At 37.1% G+C, this 24,047-nt stretch overlaps 1 protein-coding gene across 1 annotated transcript in view; it reads right to left on the minus strand.

Moving 5' to 3' along the window:
• Nucleotides 1–24,047, minus strand: part of LOC145982739 (DNA ligase 4-like) — a gene marked incomplete at its 3' end in the record, with an annotated part of 102,694 nt that overhangs the window by 20,409 nt on the left and 58,238 nt on the right. Inside the window, exons 11-12 of the mRNA XM_083116100.1 lie at nucleotides 19,723–19,866; nucleotides 1,790–1,996 (exon numbers count right to left, since the gene is read on the minus strand). Coding sequence (XP_082972226.1) covers nucleotides 1,790–1,996; nucleotides 19,723–19,866 — 351 coding nt within the window. The remainder of the gene's footprint in view (nucleotides 1–1,789; nucleotides 1,997–19,722; nucleotides 19,867–24,047) is intronic.

Here is a 24,047-nt window from a genome sequence, read left to right on the forward strand (position 1 = left end):
TGATTACACACTGACAATTTTCGTGCTTTAAAGCCATCGTTTACCTAAGTTAAAACCTATTAAAATTCTAAAAACTGTTCACTATTTCACAGTCAAGTTGTCTGCAATGAGCTTCCATTGCGAATGTGGAAGCAGTCGAACCGGCTGTCTTTTGATCATCATTTCCCCTCCCTCCCCTCCTGATTACGTCATATCCAGTTCAAAATCTTAGTCTTTCGAAGCCTCTAGCGCAAAACTTCCGGGGTGACATGGAATCCAAGGCTTTTATATTCTTCCTTATCCCATTTTTTAAACATTCCTGTCCATATTTCATTTATATTCCCGTCGTCCCTATTTAATTTGTTCTCTCTTTACAGATATATGATATGATCCTTCATAAACATTCCTTCTTAATTTACTCTCCTCCCTTAAAACTCTACGCTCCACAATTACATGGCCTTCTTCGATGATACGTTCTGACAAACCCGTTTTGGAAACCTTTTCTCTTATGTCTTTATCATGTTTCTCCCCGCTTGGTCGATGTACTCTCTATTACATTCGCATGTTATTCCATGTACTCCCTTCAAATCTCCTTCTTCCTTCTTTTTTATATTTCGTGAAATGTTTTTCTAAAGTTTTGGAGCCCCTCATTCCACATTTAATTCCATATTCTTTACTATTTTTTCATCATAAAGCCTTAGTAGGTGAGTTATACATTAATAAAGAATCAGCACATCCCAGAAGAACAAAAAATAACGTTTTTCAAAACTTTTTCGTTAGAGCCCTTAAGCAAGATTGACGTCTATGTTTAATATTATTTCTGAATGCTAATCCGACGTTGTATTGTGCAAAGCATATTACAGTTTTGGTGAAATGATTGAACTTTGACGGAAGATTGTTTGTACCTTACTGATTGTCACTTTGACTTAGTACATAGATTTTGATAAAATGTAAACATAATTCAGTTGTTTGTAACAAAAAATATGTTTTAAATGTTCACTTGAGTAGAGGATGCATCCTAAATAATTTAGAAAACAGTGAGCAATGTGATATACATATTTTTTTTTTTGTATGCTGACATCTTATTGAAATTTTTAAATAATTGTTCATTCGTAAGAAATTCTTTTATTGAATAACATGAGAAATTTATTTTCTTTATTTTCTGCTGACCTCTAATATTGGTATGTGTACGCGAGCAGAAATATGGGATGTTTCATCAATAATGGCAGATGAAACCCAGACAAGTTTTACAAGCTACAGTAATTTAAAAATCCATTCGCTTATATGTTGGAAACTCACTCAATAAGACCCATAGGAAAGTTATTTTGGTATGGAAAAAGGTACAGATCAAAAGGACACAAATACATTGTGCAGCTTGACTATATCACACAGTATATGGACATGTATTAAAATATAGATATGTTTTTACTGTTAGTGGGGAAATGTTGCATTGGAACAACACACTAAACTGCACTTCAAAACAGTTCTCAATTTACAGAAACATCATTGTGCTCCAACATCCACCCTATTCACTTGATCTGGCTTCATGCCATTTCAGCATTTTCTCAAACATCCAAATCAAGCTGAAAGGAACATAATTTGTAGTTGGTTGTAAATGTGAAAGCAAGGGTAAAATATATCCTCTAGGACCTCAGATCTGCAGAATAATTGCAAACAGCTGTGTGTCAGTTTTCAAGTAATAAGAGTTACACACAATCCTGTTTTTCTGAGTCAGACCTCTTATGTAATGCACAAATGCTACATGTCATGTATTATCAAATTAACAGTGGCTAATTATTTAATGACAAACCTCTTTATGCACAGCACTCAGGGAATTAGCACAGACTTTTGTTTTCACTGGATCCTTGCATTGGTCCTCATCAACACAGCAGCTCTGTGGCACCTTGTATATGTCTGCTGATGTTCGTACCAGCACATCCATTGCACTGTCTTGGTTGCCACCTGAGGAAACGCTTCCTGCCAAATCTGAAGGTGTGTTGGCTCCACAGCATTTCAGCTAAGAAGGAAATGTATGCAATAAATAACAACTAGGTATGTACAGTTATGAAATTTTTACTGATATTTATGTAAACTTGACCAGATCCTGCAAAAAATACAAACAATTTTACATGTAAGAAAATTGTACTTGGCTTATGCTCCTTATTCACAATTTCTCAGATGTCAACAGATTTCCAAGAATTAAAACATTGAAATGTTGGATTAGAAAAACACAGGATCACGTAAAAATTATCCTCCTGGTCAAGTTGATCAAACTGACTTCCCATCAACATGCAGTTACACTTTTTTCAAAAGCAATGTGTTCCTACCCAATTATGGTCAACCATAATTGAAGGGTTGGAGGAAAAAAAAAAACCAGTGAAGTCAAACTCCAGAAAATTTGCAAAAAACATATGCTTTGATGAATTGGAGTGTCAATCAACTATATGAAATGAAAGAAAGCATGTTGTCAAGTCCAGTACAGCATCCACATGGCAGGAAATGGCATCACTACTTCACTTAAGACAGAAAATTGACTTACCAGATTTTTTTCCATTGTCCCTTCAATTCATGTAATTTTAATGATTGCCATTTTAATATTTGTGGTACACACGTGCAATTTATAATTATCTACCTTTATGCATTACAAAATGTCAAAATGCTCTCCCTGGACCTAGGTACCTGACCTATGTTTGGCACTTAGTCCGGAGACCGAAGTCCCCTTCCTACGTGCCGGGCCCAGCTAAACGGTTTGATTCCAGGGTACGTGTGACCGGATCGGTTTTTACCCCCGACGAATAGCCGACTCGTGCATAAAGTGACGGTGAATAATAATAATAATGACGTAGATAATAATAATAATTGATGTTACCCAGCAGAAATGCTTTGCTGACTTTAACGTTGAACTAAAAAAAAAAAAAAAAAAAGGGTTATGAGGATTAGTATACTATTTGTATAAACACAAATCATAGATAACAAAAATGTATATTATATAACACACAAAAATAGACACATTACACAACCCCTCGCTATCACTCAGCATTCACACACTCATTCAAACTTCAGGGAAAAATTACATTAAGATAAGTACATTGGCCCTTTTTCTTTAGGCACCATGCAATATTTAGTTTCTCTTATGAATATTAAACTGCGCCCGAAGACGTTAATGTGCTTAGAATTAAAGATACTAAACTTTCATCTGCGTGTCCTCATTACATTCTGCCAACGGGCATGACACGTAAACTTTTATATTTTTGCAATTTATTAAAACATTTAAATTAATTGTTGTAGAATTATCACTAAATGCACCTTGGAACTTCAATAATATTAGGCAGGGCACGCAACTCGTGCAACATAGGTATCAACTGCAAGGCATACATGTTTACAGAATAAAAAATGAAGACACTGATGTAGACTTATTAGGGGATGATATAAATACAATTAAGAATAATGCTAAAATATTTTTCAAAACTGCTAAAGACATAGGTTTGGAAGTTAACAAAGAGAAAACTAAATATATGCTTACAGGCCGAAACCAAGTGTTAGGTAATAATCAAAATCTAATTATTGATAACAACTCGTTTGAACCAGTTTCCAAATTCAAATACTTAGGAGTAATATTAACAAATGAAAATTATATTAAAGAGGAAATAAAAAGTAGGCTTAATTCAGGAAATGCATGTTACTTCTCTCTTCATAAACTTTTGTCTTCTCGTTTAATATCTAAGAAACTAAAAATTAAAATATACAAATCAGTAACTTTGCCTGTCGTATTATATGGGTGTGAAACGTGGTCCCTTACGTTGAAAGAGGAACATAAATTGAGAGTATTTGAAAATAAGATCCTTAGGAAAATCTTTGGACCTAAAAGGGATGAGGAGACAGGTGAGTGGAGAAGGTTACATAATTTAGAACTACATAATTTGTACTCATGTCCAGATATTATCAGAATAATTAAATCAAGAAGACTTAGGTGGGCAGGCCATGTGGCACGAATGGGAGAGGAAAGAGGAGTTTACAGGATTCTTGTTGGGAAACCTGATGGTAAGAGACCTGTAGGAAGGCCCAAGACGAAGATGGAGGGACAACGTTGAGATGGACCTAAAGGAAATCGGTAGGGATGGAAAAGAGTATATAGATCTTGCTCAAGATAGGGACAGATGGAAGGCCTGTGTTGCTGCAGCCATGAACCTTCGGGTTTAAGAAGGCTAGAGAGTTAGTTAGTTAGTTAGAATAACATGAGAAAAACAAAGATTGGTACATAAATTTCTACCTAATTTTTGACTGATGTTGAATTAAAAATAACAATTTTAATTATAATACCAACACTACAATGGCTTAATTGTTGTGCTACCTACCTGTGTGTAACATATTTGAGGTAAATTTTTTGAGCATACCTGTGATCTTAGTTGAAATATAAATAGCATCTCTTTTATTATAATAATTGAGTTTTACAAAATCACAGGGAACTGCTGTCATACAGATAGATTTATTGCAGATGTCATATAAATGTGTTTGTTAGCAGTCATCTTATAAACAGATAGAGAAATGTCATACGAAGATCCCAGGTTCACATCCTGGCATGGGACATTTTAAGTGTAGTTTCATCAACTTTGTCTAATTATGACCCATCTTTGGGGTGTAACGGATGACCATTTGAAGAGTTACCCAAAAGTCAACCTCACTTGCATATAGTACACGTCGATAACTGCCATGTTGCAGGCCACTGGACCAGTAAAATCCTTTGTAGGATTGTGTGTTGTCCTGATTTTTAATCTTACATGCACACAGTGCTCCTTTAAGTCTCAGTTCTTAACACTGGGAAAGAGATTTTATTTGTTGTTATTGATATGGATTATTTTACTTCACTTTTCTGCCACTTTTGGCTAATCATGAAGATGAGGCTGAGTGGTGGTATGATGTAGGGACACTCGCAAAGAACACCCACACCCAGAGCAGAATTCAAAGTCCTCAAAGACAAGTGTTGATTTTAGTTACAGTAAGGGGCTTGACCCCCATATAATGAATGAGCCAATCAAGAGCAAGATTTCAGACTGTAGCAGAGTGACAGGGTGCACAAGCCTGCATTCGACTGGTGAAATACGCAAGCAACGAGTGTTGCCTGTGAATTCTCCCTTAGTCACACTTTTCTGCCACTTTTTACTAAATTGAATGATGAGGATGTTCGTTAGAAGAAATTAATGCACACTCGCATAGAACACCTACGCCCACACAGACCTGAACCTCAGAAAATTGTTTCAATAATAATTTTCCCTCTTCTTTTTAAACAAATCATAGAATAAGAACTATCCATCATGGAGAGTTGAAGTTAGCTTTAATTGTATGGCCGCGGTGGCTCAGTCGGTAACGCGTCTGACTACCATACTAAAGGTCCCGGGTTTGATCCCCGGCCGGTTCAAATCCGGGAACTTTTCTACTTTTACTTAATCACATCACCCCCATCACGACCGGATCAAGAAAGTGTGGGGCGTTACCCCCACACCCCCTACATGCCTTCATGGCGTGGTGATAAGCACAGGGGAGCGCTTTACCTTTTTTTTTTTTATTTGTATGGGATGTTGATAATCCATCTCAATATAGGTGTCAAATATTTTGGGGGTGATCATCTCAAAAGTAGAAGCCCATAGGCCCCCACAATGAACTCTTTTAACTGGATCCTTTACGTGACAGCTATATATATTTGTAGATACAAATTACAGAGCTGCTGAGCAGCAACAAGAAAACAAACAGCACAGACTGTTCTAAAATGTGCTTTGGCGGTACTTTTATGTCTGATTATAGTACCCATGGAGAATATCATGGTTATGCAGTAAACGAAGCTTCAACTTCTTTTATTATTTGCAAGGAGGAGGCGTATTAATTGCTACTAAGCATAATATAAGATCTGATAACATTATTCTAGACAATAATAGGGATATTTTATGTGTAAAAGTAAACTTAAATAATAGAATATATTATGTAATTGCTGTATACTTCACCCCTTCTTCAACTCTGAATGATTATATATCTTTCTATGATCTGTTTGAAGACTACGAAGAATTGCAAAACAATAACATTATTGTAATTGGTGATTTTAATCTGCCGAAAATTGTAGATTCCAACTATAACCTGCAAACAGGTGGAACTTGTTACAGAAGTTTGGACAATTTCTTGAATCTTTATAACTTACATTCTATTAACAATATTAAAAATCACAATAGTAGAACCCTAGATTTAATTCTAACAAATGTACATAACAATATCATCGTAAATAGGGATGAGATGCCTCTTGTCAAGGAAGATCTTCACCATCTGGCTTTAATATTAAATGTGCATTTTAAAATATTAACAAATGTGTTGAAACCAAATCCAGTCGAAATATTATATTTTAAGAGGGCAAACTTTTTAACATTATACGAAATGTTACGAGACATAAACTGGGCTCCCATTACAAGCATGGCTGAAGTGGAAGAGACTGTAAACTATTTTTATGAAAATGTGAACTCTGTATTTCATAACACTGTACCAAAGAAGAAGGTCCACAGAAAATACAAATACCCTCAATGGTTTACTGGAGAAATTATTAACACTTTAAAACTTAAGGAATATCATAGAAAACGCATGAAATACGCTGATGATAGTAAAACAAAATATAGAGAAACTCGCAAAAAGGCAAAGGCAATTATAAATAAAGCATATCGTATGCACATTAAAGAAACCGAGGAAAGCATTAACAATAATATAAAATCTTTTTGGAACTATGTACATAATAAGAAGGGTAGAAACGCGTATTCAAATCAAACTATGATACATGACAGCAGAACTTTACAAACAAATCAAAGTATAACTGACAGCTTTGCTTCATACTTTCAATCTGTTTATGCTGAATATCCTAGCACATACGGAATTACCGATGAAGTTGAATTAAAGGTATCTAGTTCACTCACTAATTATGGGATCACTGACAAGGAATATTGGTATGCAGTAAAAAAATTAAAACCGAAAAAATCCAGTGGACCAGATGGAATTCCTCCATATGTAATTAAGGCTTGCGCCGAAGTGCTTCAGAAACCATTATGTTTTATTTATAATTTAATAATGAAGACACAATGTTTCCCGAAGATTTGGAAATTAACTAAAGTCTGCCCAATCTTAAAATCAGGTGAATATACAAGAATTGAAAATTATAGACCAATTGCTGTAATATGTGCACCTGCTAAAGTGTTAGAACAAATTTTATATGCAAGAATATTCAAACATGTCAAAAACTACATAAGCGATTGCCAACATGGGTTTTTTCCAGGTAGATCTACTACAACCAATTTAACAAATTTTGTGCAAGATGTATATAATGCATTCTATTGTAGATCTGCTGTACACACAATCTATATTGACTGTGCAAAAGCTTTTGATAAAATCAACCATGATATTCTTCTGCATAAACTATCAGGCTTTGGTTTGACAAATAATATGTTGAATTTACTGAAATCATATCTTCAGGGTAGGAGACAATATGTAACTTACAAAGAATCAAAATCATGTGAATATACTGTAAACTCCGGTGTCCCACAAGGATCTAATCTAGGACCTCTCTTATTTATTTTGTATGTAAACGATCTACCAACTTGTGTTAAGAACTCACAGATTCTTCTGTATGCTGATGATATTAAATTGTACAAAGTAATTAATGGTCTAGACGATACAATAGGTCTCAAAGAAGATATAGAGAAACTATATGATTGGAGCTGCTTAAATGATCTCACATTTAATACAAATAAATGCTACTTTATGCAACTAACGAATAAAAGAAATAATTTGAGATGTACATATTCAATTTGTGGTAAATTACTTCCAGAGGTGAACCTAATCAAAGATCTTGGTGTTTTCATTGATTCTGCTTTGACCTTCAAAGAACACATATCATATATATGGTAAATAAGGCCTACAGATCATTAGGTTTTGTTATAAGGAATTCTAGAGGTTTTAATAATATACATTGTATTACAACTCTATATAATAGCATAGTAAGAAGTAGACTTGAATACGCATCCGTTATTTGGTCTCCAATGTATAGATCGTACGAAAATAGCATAGAAAGAATTCAGAAAAGGTTCCTAAGGTATCTCTTTTACAAAAAATATGATATGTCCCCACGACAAAACAACGTGAATTATAATAATCTGCTTGACATATTTGGATTTAAGAGTCTTAGTAATAGGAGGAAAATATTAGAACAGTTGTACTTGTATAAAACAATTAATTGTGTCTTAGACAACAGCTCCTTTCTCGGTCAAATACAATTCAATATAAGAAAAAATAATCTGCGTAATAGAAATATTCTAACTTCTAAAATTTCAAAAACTCAGAAATATAGAAACTCACCAATAAATAGAATGTGTCACAGTTACAATATCCTTGTTGCAAACAATCAATGTGTGGATTTTTCACTTCCATTTGACAGATATAAAAGAATAATAGATTCAGTGCTATAGAAACTCTGATAGAATATACCTAGGTAGATTGTTTAAAATAAATGTTACCATTTACAGTGTGCAATATTTGTGAATCACGTATAAACCTCTTGCTTAAATGTATGTAGAAAAGTATATATATATATATATATATATATCTCATGCGTTACGTATGTTGTATGTTATATGTATTGTACATGAATGAATGAATATGTGTTTGTCTATTTCCATGTAATTTCTATTGTATTAATCAAACACAGTGTACGCCTTCTGTAATTGGAGGTTCAATCCTCTGTAGAAGTGCAAAGCATAAATAAATAAATAAATAAATACTATTTGCATTACTGTTTTTTTAAAAAAATTCAAAGTAATTACTGTTTATTAATTAGTATCTTAATTCACATTTTAATAGCTAGACTATGTAGTTTGCACTTTGTGAACGTTAAACATGTGGCTCATATCAGGCTTCAATAAAAACACCTTCCATCATAAAAATTGCCCAGTCCAATTTGTTTTCAATATCATTTCAAGTTTATTGAGAATATTTTTTTTTGTTGTTTTAAGTCCACTTTATGCACAGACAGGCTAAACAGGACTGGACACACAGTTTAAAGTGGAATCCTAACCACTATGTGCATCCACTGGATATCGAATGTCTGACCCCTTGTTTACAAGATGACAACATTCCCACTACGCCATCAGAGAGCACATTATTTCTTTAAAACTACATATGATAAATCAGTTCTGTCTTTTTGTTCATTTATATACATATGAAGGTATAACCAGGGCTGGGTTTTTTGTTGTTAGCGATAAACATGAAATGTAACAGAGATGCAGCAAGTAGTATATACATGATTTATCACAAATGTGACTTGATTTATGGCTGTAATTTTGTCATGATGTGAAAATTGACTGTTTCTGCGAACCTTTTTGATTTTTATGATAAAAACGAAAAAATGGATTTTTTTAAAAAAAAAATTTTTTTAAGAAATATATTCGGTTTAAAGATGTTGGCTGCAAAGGAATGAGAAATCATTTGCAAAGGCACAGTAACCTGAAAGTCTTATTTGTTATGTGCAGGTGCAATTTTTAATGATTTGATTTATTTTACTTCGCTTGTGCCACTTTTGGCTAATTTGCGAAGATAAGGATGAGTGATGTTATGATGAAATTGATGAATAGACATCCTGAAAGTCTTATTTGTTATGTGCAGGTGACTGGTCTTCCTGATCCTTTGGAACATTCCATTTATTTAAAAATATAAATATAACTGAGTAAGGCTGATTTTCTCATAAATGTTGCAAATATTACGCCTTGCATAAAATCATTCATTGATTTAGTAACATTATGTGTCAGTGCAGAGCATCAAAAATTACTGCCGGTCACCATGGTGGAGTCGTTAACACATCGCACTGCGATGCCAGGGGTCCCGAGTTCGCCTATTCACCAATTTCATCATAACATCACTCATCCTTATCTTCGCAAATTAGCCAAAAGTGGCACAAGAAGCGAAGTAAAATAAATCAAATCATTAAAAATTACTGGCAGATTTTTAACTATAAACACTATATTTTATATATTTTCCACGAAATTTTTGAAAAATTAACACCAAAAAAACCTGACCCTTGGTATAACAAAAATGGAATCTCTAAACAATATCAGGGTGGCTACAAACAAGCAGAAATGAAATTCCCTGACTTTTCCAGGACAAAATTTACATTTTTCCCTGACAATTACAAACTAAACTAAATTGATGTTTTTGCAAATGTAAAGTAAAAAAAAAAAGTAAAGTGTTCCCCTGTGCTTAGCACCATGCCATGAAGGCATATAGGGGGTGTGGGGGTAACGCCCCACACTTTCTTGATCCGATCGTGAGTGGGGGTGATGTGATCAGCACCATGCCCCTGACCGCCTTTACCCCCCAGGTTTCCCCAGGTACCCATGTTATTCGACGCTGGGTGGGTGCCGGGGCCCGCTTCCAACATTAGAAAAGTTCCCGGACCGGCCGGGGATCGAACCCGGGACCTTTAGCATGGTAGTCAGACGCGTTACTGACTGAGCCACCGCGAAATGGAAATAATAAACTCATACAGATCCAGGTATGGATTTGTTAAGTACCAATATTATCTTCTATGAAATTGACTTAATTTCTGTTTTCTATGGTTTGTATTTAAACAACAAAATAGTGAATTTGGAAAATTATTATAATTCACAAGCTAGGGAAGGATTATGGAATTTTATCATAGGCAGAAAGTTTAAAATAAAATACTTGATTATTTTTAAAGTTACGACTAAATGAGATAAGAGTGATTGATTAAGAAATACAATTTGTAATTTATCAGTCTCCTTATACATTTTCGGTATTATATGTTGATATTTCCACTGAGGTTTGGAAGCCTCTGCTTGCAAGAACCATGAGTGCAGACTCATTTTTCCATGCATAAAGCTACTTCTCTCTTTTCTGTAAAGCAAATAACATAACTCTTGCTTATAAGTGAAACAACTGAATTAAACAAAATAAAGTGCCATACGAGGGTCACTATTAATATTTTGAGCCTTGGTAACACTGATTGAAGTTAGGTGCGATTTGATGTTTGCACGGAATCGTCTGGCATTATTGACCATAACCTACTTCAAATGTTTTGTCAATAGCTTCATTTGTGTTGTTTATGTTGCCTTGGAGATTGCGCGACAACAACAAAATGGAATTAACTTGTGAACATTTTCATGCGATGATTTTTTACGATTTTTGACGTGGATTATCAAGACAAGAGTGCATCGATCAACTTACTTCCACATTTGGCGATGAAGCCCCATCCTTTGCCACTGTGAAATGCTGGTATAACGAATTTAATCGTGGCCGCCATTCCCTCACCGACGAGATTCGCGAAGGTCGTCCAAAATCAGTTGTTGTTCAAGAAAACATTGATGCTGTGCAAAACCTAATACTGCAAGATCATCATGTGACATACTGTGAGATTGAGGCAACCATAGGCATTAGTTCCACCAGCATATATAAAATATTACATGATCATTTAGCTGTGAGAAAGGTATGTTCTCGTTGGATTCCACACAATTTGACAAAAACTCAAAAAGACGCTCGCGTCAATTGGTGCAAACAAATGCTCAATAAATACAATCGTGGTGCTTCAAAAGACATATATAAGATTGTAACAGGTGACGAATCATGGATATATGCATATGAGCCGGAACGTAAACAGCAGTCGACTGTATGGGTGTTTCAAGATGAACCCAATCCAACAAAAGTTGTTCGCGCTCGAAGCACATCGAAACAAATGGTCACCTGTTTTTTCGGGAAAACTGGTCATGTGGCAACTGTGCCTTTAGAGGAACGTAGAACGGTCAACTCTGAATGGTACACAACAATTTGTTTGCCAGAGGTCTTCGGTCAAATACGGAAAACAAACAAACGCTGTCGGATCATTCTTCATCAAGACAATGCCAGCTGTCACACATCTCGTCTAACAACAGACTTTATGAACAGTCAAAAAATCGAATTGATGGGTCATCCACCGTACAGTCATGATTTGGCACCCAACAACTTCTTCTTGCCAAGAATAAATTGCGTGGACAACGATTTTCGTCGGCGGAAGACACCGTTGATGCGTTCAAAAACAATATTATGGAGGTGTCTCAAGAAGATAGGAAAAACTGCTTTGACAAATGGTTCGAACGAATGCAAAAGTGTATTGACCATAAAGGAGAATACTTCGAAAAACAATAAAGCAGTTTTCAATGCCAAATTCCTGTTTTTTCATTGTTAGGCTCAAAATATAAATAGTGAACCTCGTATTTCCTTAGATTATCAATGGGATTTCTGTTTCAGTACAGTATATCCAAGTGAAGTACTGTGAAACTGAAAACATGCAATTATACCAATCATGCTGACGAAAAGGGTATGTAGGTATTAGAAACTTGGGTCGTTGGGTCGAAAAGGGTATGTAGGTATTAGAAACTTGGGTCATTGCAGTTTACTTGCACTAAATATGTGTAACCCCTCAATTATTTACGAAACACCCGGTATTGACCGATAGAGTATGGATCAATCATTCCCATCATTACAATTTAAATTTTTCAATATATAAACTGATAGGAACAGATCATAGACCCTGAATAACACTATCGATGATTAAATTTTGAATCCATACATTCCGATGTAGATAATTTTGTATTGGTACAGTGGTACGTTTTTCAGGGGACCAAACTGAAAAAACTTAAAAGTGCAGGAAAATGTAAAATTGGGAAAAAATTTATATCATTTTGATCTATTGGGAACATGAATATTGAATGTATAATGCGGGAATATGTAAAACCGGGGAACGTAAAATCGGGGTTCCACTGTACCTAACCAAGGTCTATTTAAAATAACAGTTACACTAAAACTGATAGTAGTCCCTTTGACTTCAGTTAGAAACAGAAAGCATTCTTCTCATTTTGCCTTTTCTTTTTTTTACATTTTCCTAGCTTTTTGGTTTTTAGGTCATTTTTCAATAAAGTTCCTTTTTTCTTGTTCCCAGTTGTTTCAAGAATTTTAAATGCATTGGCTAGCATAACTTGCATATTTTAATTCACTAACATGGTCTTTTTAGCAAGTACGCCATTAATCGTAAATATGGTTAATGCAAAAGCACAATATTAGTTTTACCTGAAATCTTTGGCAATGGATTTTGTGGAATTAATTGTGGTAAATTTACATTTCTTCCAGCAAACTTAAAATACTTTGGGTGAAGCCTATTTTGAGTTTACCTTGTTGGCCACTATTATCACTTTATCTGTGCTTTTAAAGTAAAATTGGTCACAACATAAAAAATATATTTACACAAACTGATGGACACGAAACAAAGCTGTATTTTCAGATGCTGACCGACTACTGTATTGTGCAAGGCCCACTCTGAAATGAGGCACAGAAAAACCTTGCGGAATATTTTATGTAACCTTCAAGTAAAAATTTATAAAACTACATTTAAACATAATTGCTAGGGACATTGAATTTTCGCGATGCGCGAAATGTGAAAAAAACATGCAATTTTGAACATTCTGCACGTAACTACACCCCCAATGATGAAATATGCATGAAATTTATTCGCGAAGTAATGCGAAATGTGTGCTTTTCCACAAAATGAACGTTTTTTCGCGAAATAACCATGAAATATCATCAAATTAAGTAGAAAACATGCAAAAACCGGCAATCGAGGTTGTGCGCACAAACTGTCGATTTGTAACTAAACGCTTGCCTAAAGTTTCCTACCACTAGCAGCTGAAGAACGTTTTATCTTCGATCACATCAGGAAGACGCTGCAAATTGGGATTTCATATGCACATAACTTCGCTCCATCAAGCTGCATTCCTTTCTTCCCCCGAATGTCTACTCAAATTCCAGTTTCATTGAACTTGCTAGCTGTAGCAGCGATAAGATTAGTCTGTTCCCGCACATCAAGGGAAACAATGGTGTCATTTGTGTTCAGTCATGAATGAATTTTGTTTATCATCATGTGATTTTCAACATGTGTTTGTGTATGTGCAGTAGTGATTATTTTATTTGTTGGACAGCAAGGATATCCTTTAAATACATACAATGAATAAATCACTTGAGATATGCAATTTAGAAATGAAGTGATTTTGTGTTGATGTTTTCTTTTTGGTTGGACAGCTAAGTACTTGTGTATGTGTACAGTATATAAAAATAAAGTAGTTATCAATTTATAGCTCTTTTGTATGTTGTTTCCTCTCATGATGAAAAAGTGTGTGCCAATTTTTTTTTTCACCGCTGGTATATACCGCTGATCTAACATTTTATTTACCGCTCTCCTCAGTTTTTATTTACCATAAATTTGTCCCCCTAATAATTGCTTTCATAGTTTAAACAACCAAACAACAGATTTTATCAAATTATGCAACTAAAGTTCAAATCACCAACCCTGAGACCTTCTGTAAACAAAACCATGTGCATGCAGAAAGCATTGCAAACTCATAGAAGTAAAATAACCCACACGAAAATCCAGCGTTGTTACAGGATTCATTATGTAAGGTAAAACAACAGCCAATTTGTAGTATGGAATATGTTGCCACAAATGACGTCTCACTTTAAACCCAATGCACTTTCTTTTGTACTTATTGCTTCACCTTTATGGTTCTCTTTGCACCCGTAATCATTTCCCATAAATTTGGCTTCTTTCCTGCATGCGATGATGATCTTGAGTTGTGAGTTGTAGTGGATGGACGTGCTTGAATAGAGCTCCGCGCTTTCACCCCTCAGCTAGCCTGGCATTCTATTCTCCACCGCTGTACGTTGCCACATCTTCCGCCAGGTCAATAGCTTCACCGTGTGGATCTTCGGGGTTGTTATGTCCAAGCCTACACTATCAGTTGTTTCGACCAAAGTGGAAGAAATAGGCAAAACTATGGAAGCATTCCAGCAACGGCTTGATGAGTTGCTAGACAACCATGGATCGGTGCAAGAAGATGCTGACCTCCGCAAGTCACTCCTGAACCTCAGAGAGGAGATTGTGCAATTGAAGAGATCGACGAGCGACTCCATGACAGAGCTGCGGCGAGACCTAGAGAGCATGAACAAGCAGATACACAAGAACACCATTGAAATAGATGACCTAGCGCAGTACTCTAGGAGGAATTGCATTTTGCTGCATGGGGTCCCCGAAACCACCAACGAAGACGTGGACAGCATCATGCTCCAGACTTTACAAAATAAGCTTCAGTTGCAGCACATCAAGCTCGAGCACGTTGACCGGTGCCACAGGCTTGGCCCTCAGAAAAGATCGTCTGCGGAAGTTTTGAGATCGGGAAAACGCCCCATCATAGTGAAATTTGTAAGCTACCGCTCCAGGAACGAGGTGTGGAAGTCAAAGAAGATGCTAAAGAACTCGTCCCTATTAATTACAGAGTCGCTAACTCCCTACAGACAGAGGGTTTTGCAGGTGGCAAAGGATCGCGTAGGGACACGCAATGCCTGGAGCCAAGATGGGCGCATTTTCGTATCTCACGGAGGTCGTCGCTACCTTATATCTTCCCCCGAGGATCTTGACGTTCTCCCTTGAGATGGGGTGCAACGCGAACTCAGTGTGAACTGTAATGAAGAGCATATGTGACTTTTGTCGTTATGATACGCTGTGTATGAATAATTGTGTGTGTGATGTGTTCAAATCATGTGTGTTTAGTGTGAGTTTTTTGTCCGGGTTCTTGTTTATGTTATCGTTTTTTAATGTGAGTGTGTGTGTGTCATTCCCTGATTCTTTCCTCCATGCTATTCTGCTTGACAGGGTAAGTAATAAATCTAAATTTAATTTTGGTATGCTAATGTTTCTTCTCCCATCTTGTTTCTGTTCGTTAAACCTCAATTCTAAAAATGGCTAATCTGGCAACAACGCATCTCGGTGACAGTGGACGAAATTCTGAAGAGGGTCGTCGCTCTGCTAATTGCCCTGGCACTCCGCCCCCCGCGGTCAGCACAGCCAAAATTCTTGGAAATGAGCTGAAGACTTGTCCTAACTCACTGTTGGTGTCACACGTGAATGCACAGAGCATCGAAGCGCACCTCGATAGCTTCAAAGCTATTTTCTCCCCCCTGAATCTCCACTGCATTCTTGTATCGGAGACTTGGCTTAATCCCCTCACACCCTCCAGCATGGTCTCCTTGCGAGGCTACAACGTCTTCCGAAACGACAGGTTGGGGAAACGAGGTGGCGGGGTGATGACACTGATAAGGGAAGATATTACTGCTGTGGCTGTGGCTAAATCTGACGGTAACTACGCACGAATGACAGAATATCTTTTCCTGGAACTTACCATCAACAAACAGAAGCTACTGCTGGCTGTTGCGTACCGTCCACCTGGAACGTGCTTTGTAAATTGTGAAGAGGAACTGGCTAAACTCATTCCCATGTACTCGCATGTATTATTACTGGGCGATCTGAACTTTCATTTAGAAACTGAGAAACCTGAAGTAAATAAATTCCGCGCTGCTATCTCTTCTTACAATCTAAATATTTTGAAGCTCGATCCTACCTTCCACACGGCTACCTCGCATTCTTGGCTAGATGTCATCTTAACAGGAGACTGCTCTCGAATCACCAAACATGGACAAACGAGCACCTGCGGTCTCTCGTTCCACGACCTTATTTACGTTGCTTACTCGCTCAATGTTCCGAAATCCAAGCCAAACATAATTGAATACCGCGATTTAAAGAAAATTAACCCCGCTTCATTAAACGAAGATGCTACAAGAACCCCATGGAATTCAATATACAGCTTCACTAATATTAACGATAAGCTTAATGAATTAAATAGTCTAATCTTACACCTTTTCGACAAACATGCTCCACTAAAGAAAAAACGCGTCACGCGGCCTGCTTCCCCCTGGATGACCGACAGCATTCTCGCACTTATGGCGGAGCGCGATTCAGCTCACCGCAGGTTTAAATCTGACAAGCGCCTCAAATCTCCAAATACTTTAAATAGTTTTAATAACTACCGCGTGTTGAGAAATCAATGTAATCAGGCCGTGCGCAACGCAAAGAGGAGGCTTTCTTACGAATTATTAAATATGCAAGGCAACTCCCGAATGTTGTGGAATAACTTAAGAAATCTAGGGCTAGAAGAGAAACTTAATGTAGATCCTACTAGTGTTTCGTCCCTTGATGAATTAAATACACATTTCTCTCTCTCTAATTCAATGAATAACGATGCTAAAAATGTTACTATTAGAGCTATAGCAAACCACAAAACAGAAATGATAGAGTTCAATTTTAACCCAGTCTACGAGTTCCAAGTTGCAACCGCAATCGGTCGGATCAAATCTGGTTCTGAAGGAGCCGACAACCTCCTCCCATTGCGACTAATAAAGCTGATTTTACCTCATGTATTGCCATACATCACTGACATTTTTAATCTTTCTCTGCGCTGTGGTATTTTTCCAGATAAGTGGAAAATAGCACACGTTCTTCCTCTCGCCAAGACTGACCCCGCCACTTCCGTTGACAACTTCCGACCTATCAGTATTCTTCCCGCGCTATCGAAAGCATTAGAATACATTGCTCACGACCAAATCAGCCGACATACAAATGAAGTTCTGGCCCCGTTTCAGTCGGGATTTAGACTTAATCACAGCACTAGCACCGCCATGACTCACATAACCGACGACGTCAGACAAGCTATGGACTGCAGACAGGCGACAGTTTTAGTTTTATTGGACTACACGAAAGCTTTCCAGTCACTCGACCATGATATTCTCATTTCCAAGCTAAAATCATTTTTTAATTTCACCACCTCTGCAACCGACTGGGTCAAATCCTACTTAACTGGACGTAAACAAAGGGTGGTTTATGATGGCAAGTGCTCGGGGCTATCGGAGATCACTTGCGGCGTTCCGCAAGGAAGTGTACTCGGCCCTTTATTATTTTCTTTATACATTAATGACCTGCCAAATATCTTGAAACACTGCCGTTATCACATGTATGCTGATGACCTCCAGTTGTACTATTCTGCACCCCCAGTAATGTTAAGCGATGGTATTTCCAAGGTTAATGAAGATATAGAGAGGATTGTTAACTGGTCGCTAGACAATGGCATGTATATTAACCCTAATAAAACACAAGCAATTTTGATTGCTTCCGATAAACTGAAACGTTACGTAGATCTTAACATTCTGCCTTCCATTCTTGTAGATTCTACTCACATTCCATTTAACCAAACTGTTAAAGATCTGGGAATTGTATTAGACGGAAATTTATCATGGTCACATCACACAAGTTCGGCGTGTAGAAAAGCTTTCGCATCTCTGTATTCTATAAGATGCATGGGCAAGTTCCTCCCCACCTCTATCAAGGCCAAACTATGTCAGTCCCTAGTTTTATGCCATTTAGATTATTGTGACGTAGCGTATTCCGGCTTAACAGGTGAGTCAGCTAGACGTCTGCAGAGTGTTCAAAATGCCTGCGTACGATACATTTTTAATTTAAAATATTGGGACCACCTATCACCTTATTTTCTCAAATTGGGGTGGCTACGTATGCAAGAAAGACAAACGCTGCACACTCTGATTTTACTTTATAAAGTTCTCAACCTCAAGTCACCTTCCTATCTCCTCTCTCGCTTCCAATTTCTTCACGAATTTCACGATCGCGACACCAGATCACTCAGCTCCTCGTCTCTCTCTATCCCCATCCACAGATCAAATTTCTTCTCCAACTCTTTCTCTGTATCGGCTGTAAGACTATGGAATCAGTTACCAGAAAGCACTAGAGCAGTAAGCTCCGTCGGTTCCTTTAGCAGTCGTGTTCGCCACTCTCTTCAGAGTAGTAGTTAGATCTTCTTTAGTTTTTTGTGTATTATATATTTTGTATTTTGTGTGTTATATTCAGGGCTTTAAGACGTGTGTATGAGTATAATGTGTGTGTGTGGACCTATGTGAAATGACTTAGTGTACTTTGTGTATAATATAATAATGTATAATTTTAAATGTATGGTTGAGTGGAAGACAAGGCTTTGTACGGCCTTAACTCTGCCATTTAAAACAAGGCATTAATAAATAAATAAATAAATAAATATATTTTACTTTCATTATTTTAGACAAAATGATATAACATGGTAATGTATATTTCTAAGGTTTGATATAGATAGGAGGGTATTTGAAATTTGTTTGTAGATTTTATGTAAATAAAATATATAATGGGCATAAACAGCCATATGCAATGCTGTAAGTCCAATAAATATATTGATGACGATGATCAAAACAGGACAAAGAAAGTTCGTAAATTTATTGCAGTTAGAAACTTTGACAAGCATCCTAATAACGATTTTTGTTCCACCAAATATAGTGCACTTCGTAAAATAACTTGGTAACATGGCAAGGCAAGATAAGTGTGAACATTTTGTAGTAATATGCATTGTAACTTTCAATGAGCTTAGAGATTTGTGTACATAATGATATTTTATAACATTGGTTATTTTCTAAAAATAATCATGTGAACAGCAAAGAAGTAGTGCCACTCTCAACATGACTAGTTCTATGTATGCGGGAAAGTCTCAGTGTTCAGTGATACAAGAATCGGTGAGACTGTCTGTTTACAGAAGGTCTCAGGGTTGGTGATTTACACTTTAGTCTCTTGTAATTTATGAAAAATAAACCCTTCATTTTAAGGGCGGGAATTATTTCCAGGTCTTTTTTTCTTCAATTTTTACGTCATTCTAAAGGTATGATTCTTACATTCTTTTAGGTCATCAATTACATTAAACCTACTTGTTCAGCAGCTGGCACATCAACTTCTTGGAATTGATTTCCTGCTTCAATGGTCTGTGTCGTGCATATCACCTTCCGTCTCTTGGACCGAGACTCAGACTTATTGTCATCTACACTTTGAGGATACGGCTTGCCAGATGAATGCTTAAAAGAAAAACATTCACAAAATGTTTATTCAACATGCTACTTAACATACACAAATTTTTTACATAATTTTTAATAATTCAAATATATTTTACATCAACCTAATCACTACAAAGAATGTAACATTATTCACAAGATTCATTGTATAACTGCTTCTTAATGATACTGTTAAATGATTATCAAGGTTTGAAGTAGTTGGTATATTGAAACAGGTAAGGTAAAGGTAAAGTTCCCAGTGCACATAGCACTGTGCCATGAAGGCACATTTAGGGGATGTAAAGGTAGGGCCCCACACAGTTTCGATTTCAACCATTTAGGATGCGCTGTGATCATGAGCCCCAGAGCCACTTTATGCAGGGACAAGACTGGAAAAATTCAGACCTCGAACCTGGGTCTCACGCATGGCAGTCAGACACACTACCAACTAGACAAGGCTGAATGTTTATATTGTCCATGTACGATAAGAATGGCTGTGGAAGTTTGATGCCCTGAGCGCTTGCCATTTGTTTCCCATCAGTGACAGCAGCGTAAGTGTATTACAAGATGGTGACTCCATTGCAGAAGATCTTGTGTGTCATTGAATTTGCAAGATGTGGTTGTGCTGTTTCAGTACAGTGAGTTTTTCGACGTTGTCAATGGCTTAATCAGTTTCAAACTGGATGTGTCTTCAAAAGGGACGAGTACTAGACTTCCAAGTGTGTTGAACGAAAGCGTCGAGAAGCATTGGACAACCAGCTGGATGTGTGTTGTGTCATGAAAGGTGATCATATTGAACATTTATAAGGTACACTATGTAAACATGTTGAGTTGTTGCTTACTCCCACGTAAGCTTTGTTCTTGCTCCCCACATACAAGGGCAATTAAACAACTATGAAAAACCGATAATCATTTTCGGACACACTGTATTATTCAAACTAAAATTATGTTTGATGAAGGGAGAGTGTGTTATACCAAACCATAACAGTAAAAATTGTGTTTATGTGCTTATAAGAACCGTAAACTGGAAGAAGACTACTTTAAAACAAGTAAACATTATTTACTAGGGAGGGACTTACATAATTTTTTTGCTGATACAAATAAAGCCATGATATAAAATTTATTGACACACACAACCAATGTTTTACTGAAACACTGCAAATTTTCCATGAAGAATTTGAAAGTCTATTCACATCTGATCCAATCATTAGGTTTTCTGATTGTGATGAGGGAGATACAGATTCAATTTCAGGGGGTGAGTATTCTCTGGTGCGGATATTCTGACAACATCCAAAAAGCAGCTCAGGGGTTTACCCAGGCTCTAATCAAATGGTGCATGGGGGTAAATGCAGTCAGAGCAACGTGCTGATCACCTCCACCCTTCCCTCCCCATGCCTTCAAGGCATAGTGCAATGCACAGGGAATATCTTTACTTTTCCCTGACCTTTTATAGGGTGATTGCAATGGGCATCGACTTTGAAGGAGAAGAAAATTAGTTTACAACACCAGAAAATTAGTTTACAACACCAGAGTACATGAATTTTAATAATTTTACTGGTAAACCAATAAGTCTATAATTACAAGAGCCACATATTATGGTGAATACAGATCAAGATTTCGGTACAAAAACTAGGCCCATTCGGGATCAAAAGCAGTATATAAACTGTCATTTTGGTGTTTAAATTGAGAATAAAACCCTAAATTTGATTTTAAAAACTACACATGCAACACAAATTAAACATTTCCCTTCTAAGAGCACATGTAGGTTTTAGAGTGAAAAATTAATTCCTGTGTAAAGGAGTCCATTTTTTTTTGCTTTTTGCAGAATTAATCAATTTTTCATGATTTGCATAACTCACAGGATAATTCAAGACTTCAGAAAGTGTCGCGTCTGTAAATAAACTCTCAAATTTTATAAAAATAGAAATTGTAGCTTCCCTGGTGACGTGATTCGAACATGGGTTCTCAGATTATCAGCCAGGTTAAATCAGCGTTAGCTTTCAACGTTTCGAGCGCATACATTACTCTCATCATCAGAGAATGTAAAAATGGAGACCAGTGTAGGGCTAATATATGACTATGATGGTGCGGAATTTCATGTTGAGTTCATTTCGCATTACTTCGTGCCAAAAAAGTATGAAAAATGCAACTCACTTCCATGAACAACCTGTATAATCCATTTCCTTCTAAATTTATGTGTAAAATGGTGAATACAATGCAGTCTGCTTAAGAAAAATAAACTATTTGTAATATCAACTTTACGAAGCCATAATACAGGGAGTCCATAAAGTCCTGCACAAAACTAAAACTCTACAACTTGAAAACTATAAAGTTTATTAACAAAATATTGTGTGTGTACTTACAGCAAGGTTCAAAATTTATTTCCTGCTTGTTAGGTTCATCGCCAAACCTCCAATTGTGCACCATTCATGTCCAAACACTGTTGCAGTCTTTTTGTGAAACCGAGAATTGCGTGCTGACTGTGCTCTCCTGGGATATTCAGAATCACATCTCTTATTTTTTCTTTTAAGTCATCCAGATTAGCTGCTTTATGTGAATACACCTCGGTCTTTACATGTCCCCACAACCAATAATCGCAAGGTGTCAAGTCTGGTGATCTTGCAGGCCAAGGTGTGGGCCCTCTTTGGCCAATCCATGTACCTTGAAAATGTTTGTTAAGAAACTGCCGAACTTCAAGGACAAAATGCGGCGGCGCCCCATCTTGTTGCATGTGGACGTCATTGATGATGCCTAACCTATTAAGTTCTGGCACAAGGAATGTCGGTAGCATGTTCAGATAGTTGTTGCCATTTACCGTGTCTTCCTCGAAGAAAAATTGACCAATGATGTGGTCCATTGAAATCGCACACCACACATTTACTTTGGGACTACCCCGAGTTTGCACTTCAAACTCGTGTGGATTTTCAACCCACCAAATACGCCAATTGTGCCTGATCACTTTTCTCGACACATGAAATGTGGCCTCATCTGAGAACAGAATCCGAGACAGAAGGTCACCATCACCTTGTAAACGTGTAAGTATTAACCCACAAAACAACATTCTCATGTCACAGTCTTAGTCTTTCAGATCGTGTACAAATTTTAACTTGTAGGTCCGGGCCTTCACCTTTTTACGTACGATCTTGTATAATGTTGACTTCGGTATTCCCAGTTCCAGTGATCTTCGTTTCAGCGATTTCATTGGACTCTGATGCACGCTGTCCTGCACTGACTGAATCACATCGTCACTCGATCCTGGCCTTCCACTGTGTGGCAAATCTGACACACTTCCAGTTGCCTTGAACTTTTCATACCATCTCTTGATACTTGAATTTGCTGGGGGTGGTTTCCCATATGTTGTCTGGAACTTTCTCTGCACTGAAACATGAGATTTTAACTCTGCAAACCACAGAACACACTTCCTTTTCCTGGATGGACGCCATCTTAAGTCACATGATCACATGATTACCAGTGCAAGTGTCACTGAGCAGTGTGGCCAGAACAAAACTTTAAACTTCCACTCTTCTCACCCAAAAAATGTGTATTGTTAAACGCAACAGCTAAAAAGTTAGAGTTTTAGTTTTTTGCAGGATTTTATGGACTCCCTGTATTATCTTTATACTGTATTATACCGTGTTTGTTACAACCTGTCCCGGTTCCCGTGCTAGTTGCTCCCTGGCTTTTCTCGGTGCTGGGGAAAGTCAAAGCCAGGCAGCCAATTAAAATACGCAACGTCGCAACAGCGTCTACGTAAGCGCCTCTCTTCTGGCTTCCATTCGCTCCTTGCTGCCAGCAGACGATTTTTTCCTCATTTCTCATTGGCACCGAAACTGTCGAGCGCTCCCTAGCGTGGGAAAGGGGACAGGTTGTAACAAACGCGGTATAGATACAGACAGGAGTGCCCACAGGGGGGATTCATGACGTGCCTACATCATGGTAATTTTGGGGTGGGGACAATTATATACCAATTCTATACATACATCTTAACACAAAAATGAGGGGGGGGGGTCTCTTCTTTGATTGACTTGTTATTGATTTTTAGTTATGGTCATTATGTACAGTTTTTCTAGTACCTGTGGATGATTGTGGTGATGAGGTTGAAATAAACCTTACCGTTTATACCTTAGAATCGGTTTAGAAGGGGGGATCTGTTCAGCAGAGAAACTGGTAAGAATAAGGTTCAGTACGCAAACAATAGCATTGAG

The sequence above is a fragment of the Lepisma saccharinum genome, unplaced genomic scaffold (genome assembly GCF_977018435.1).
Source record: "Lepisma saccharinum unplaced genomic scaffold, izLepSacc3.1 HAP1_SCAFFOLD_383, whole genome shotgun sequence".
NCBI lineage: Eukaryota > Metazoa > Arthropoda > Insecta > Zygentoma > Lepismatidae > Lepisma > Lepisma saccharinum.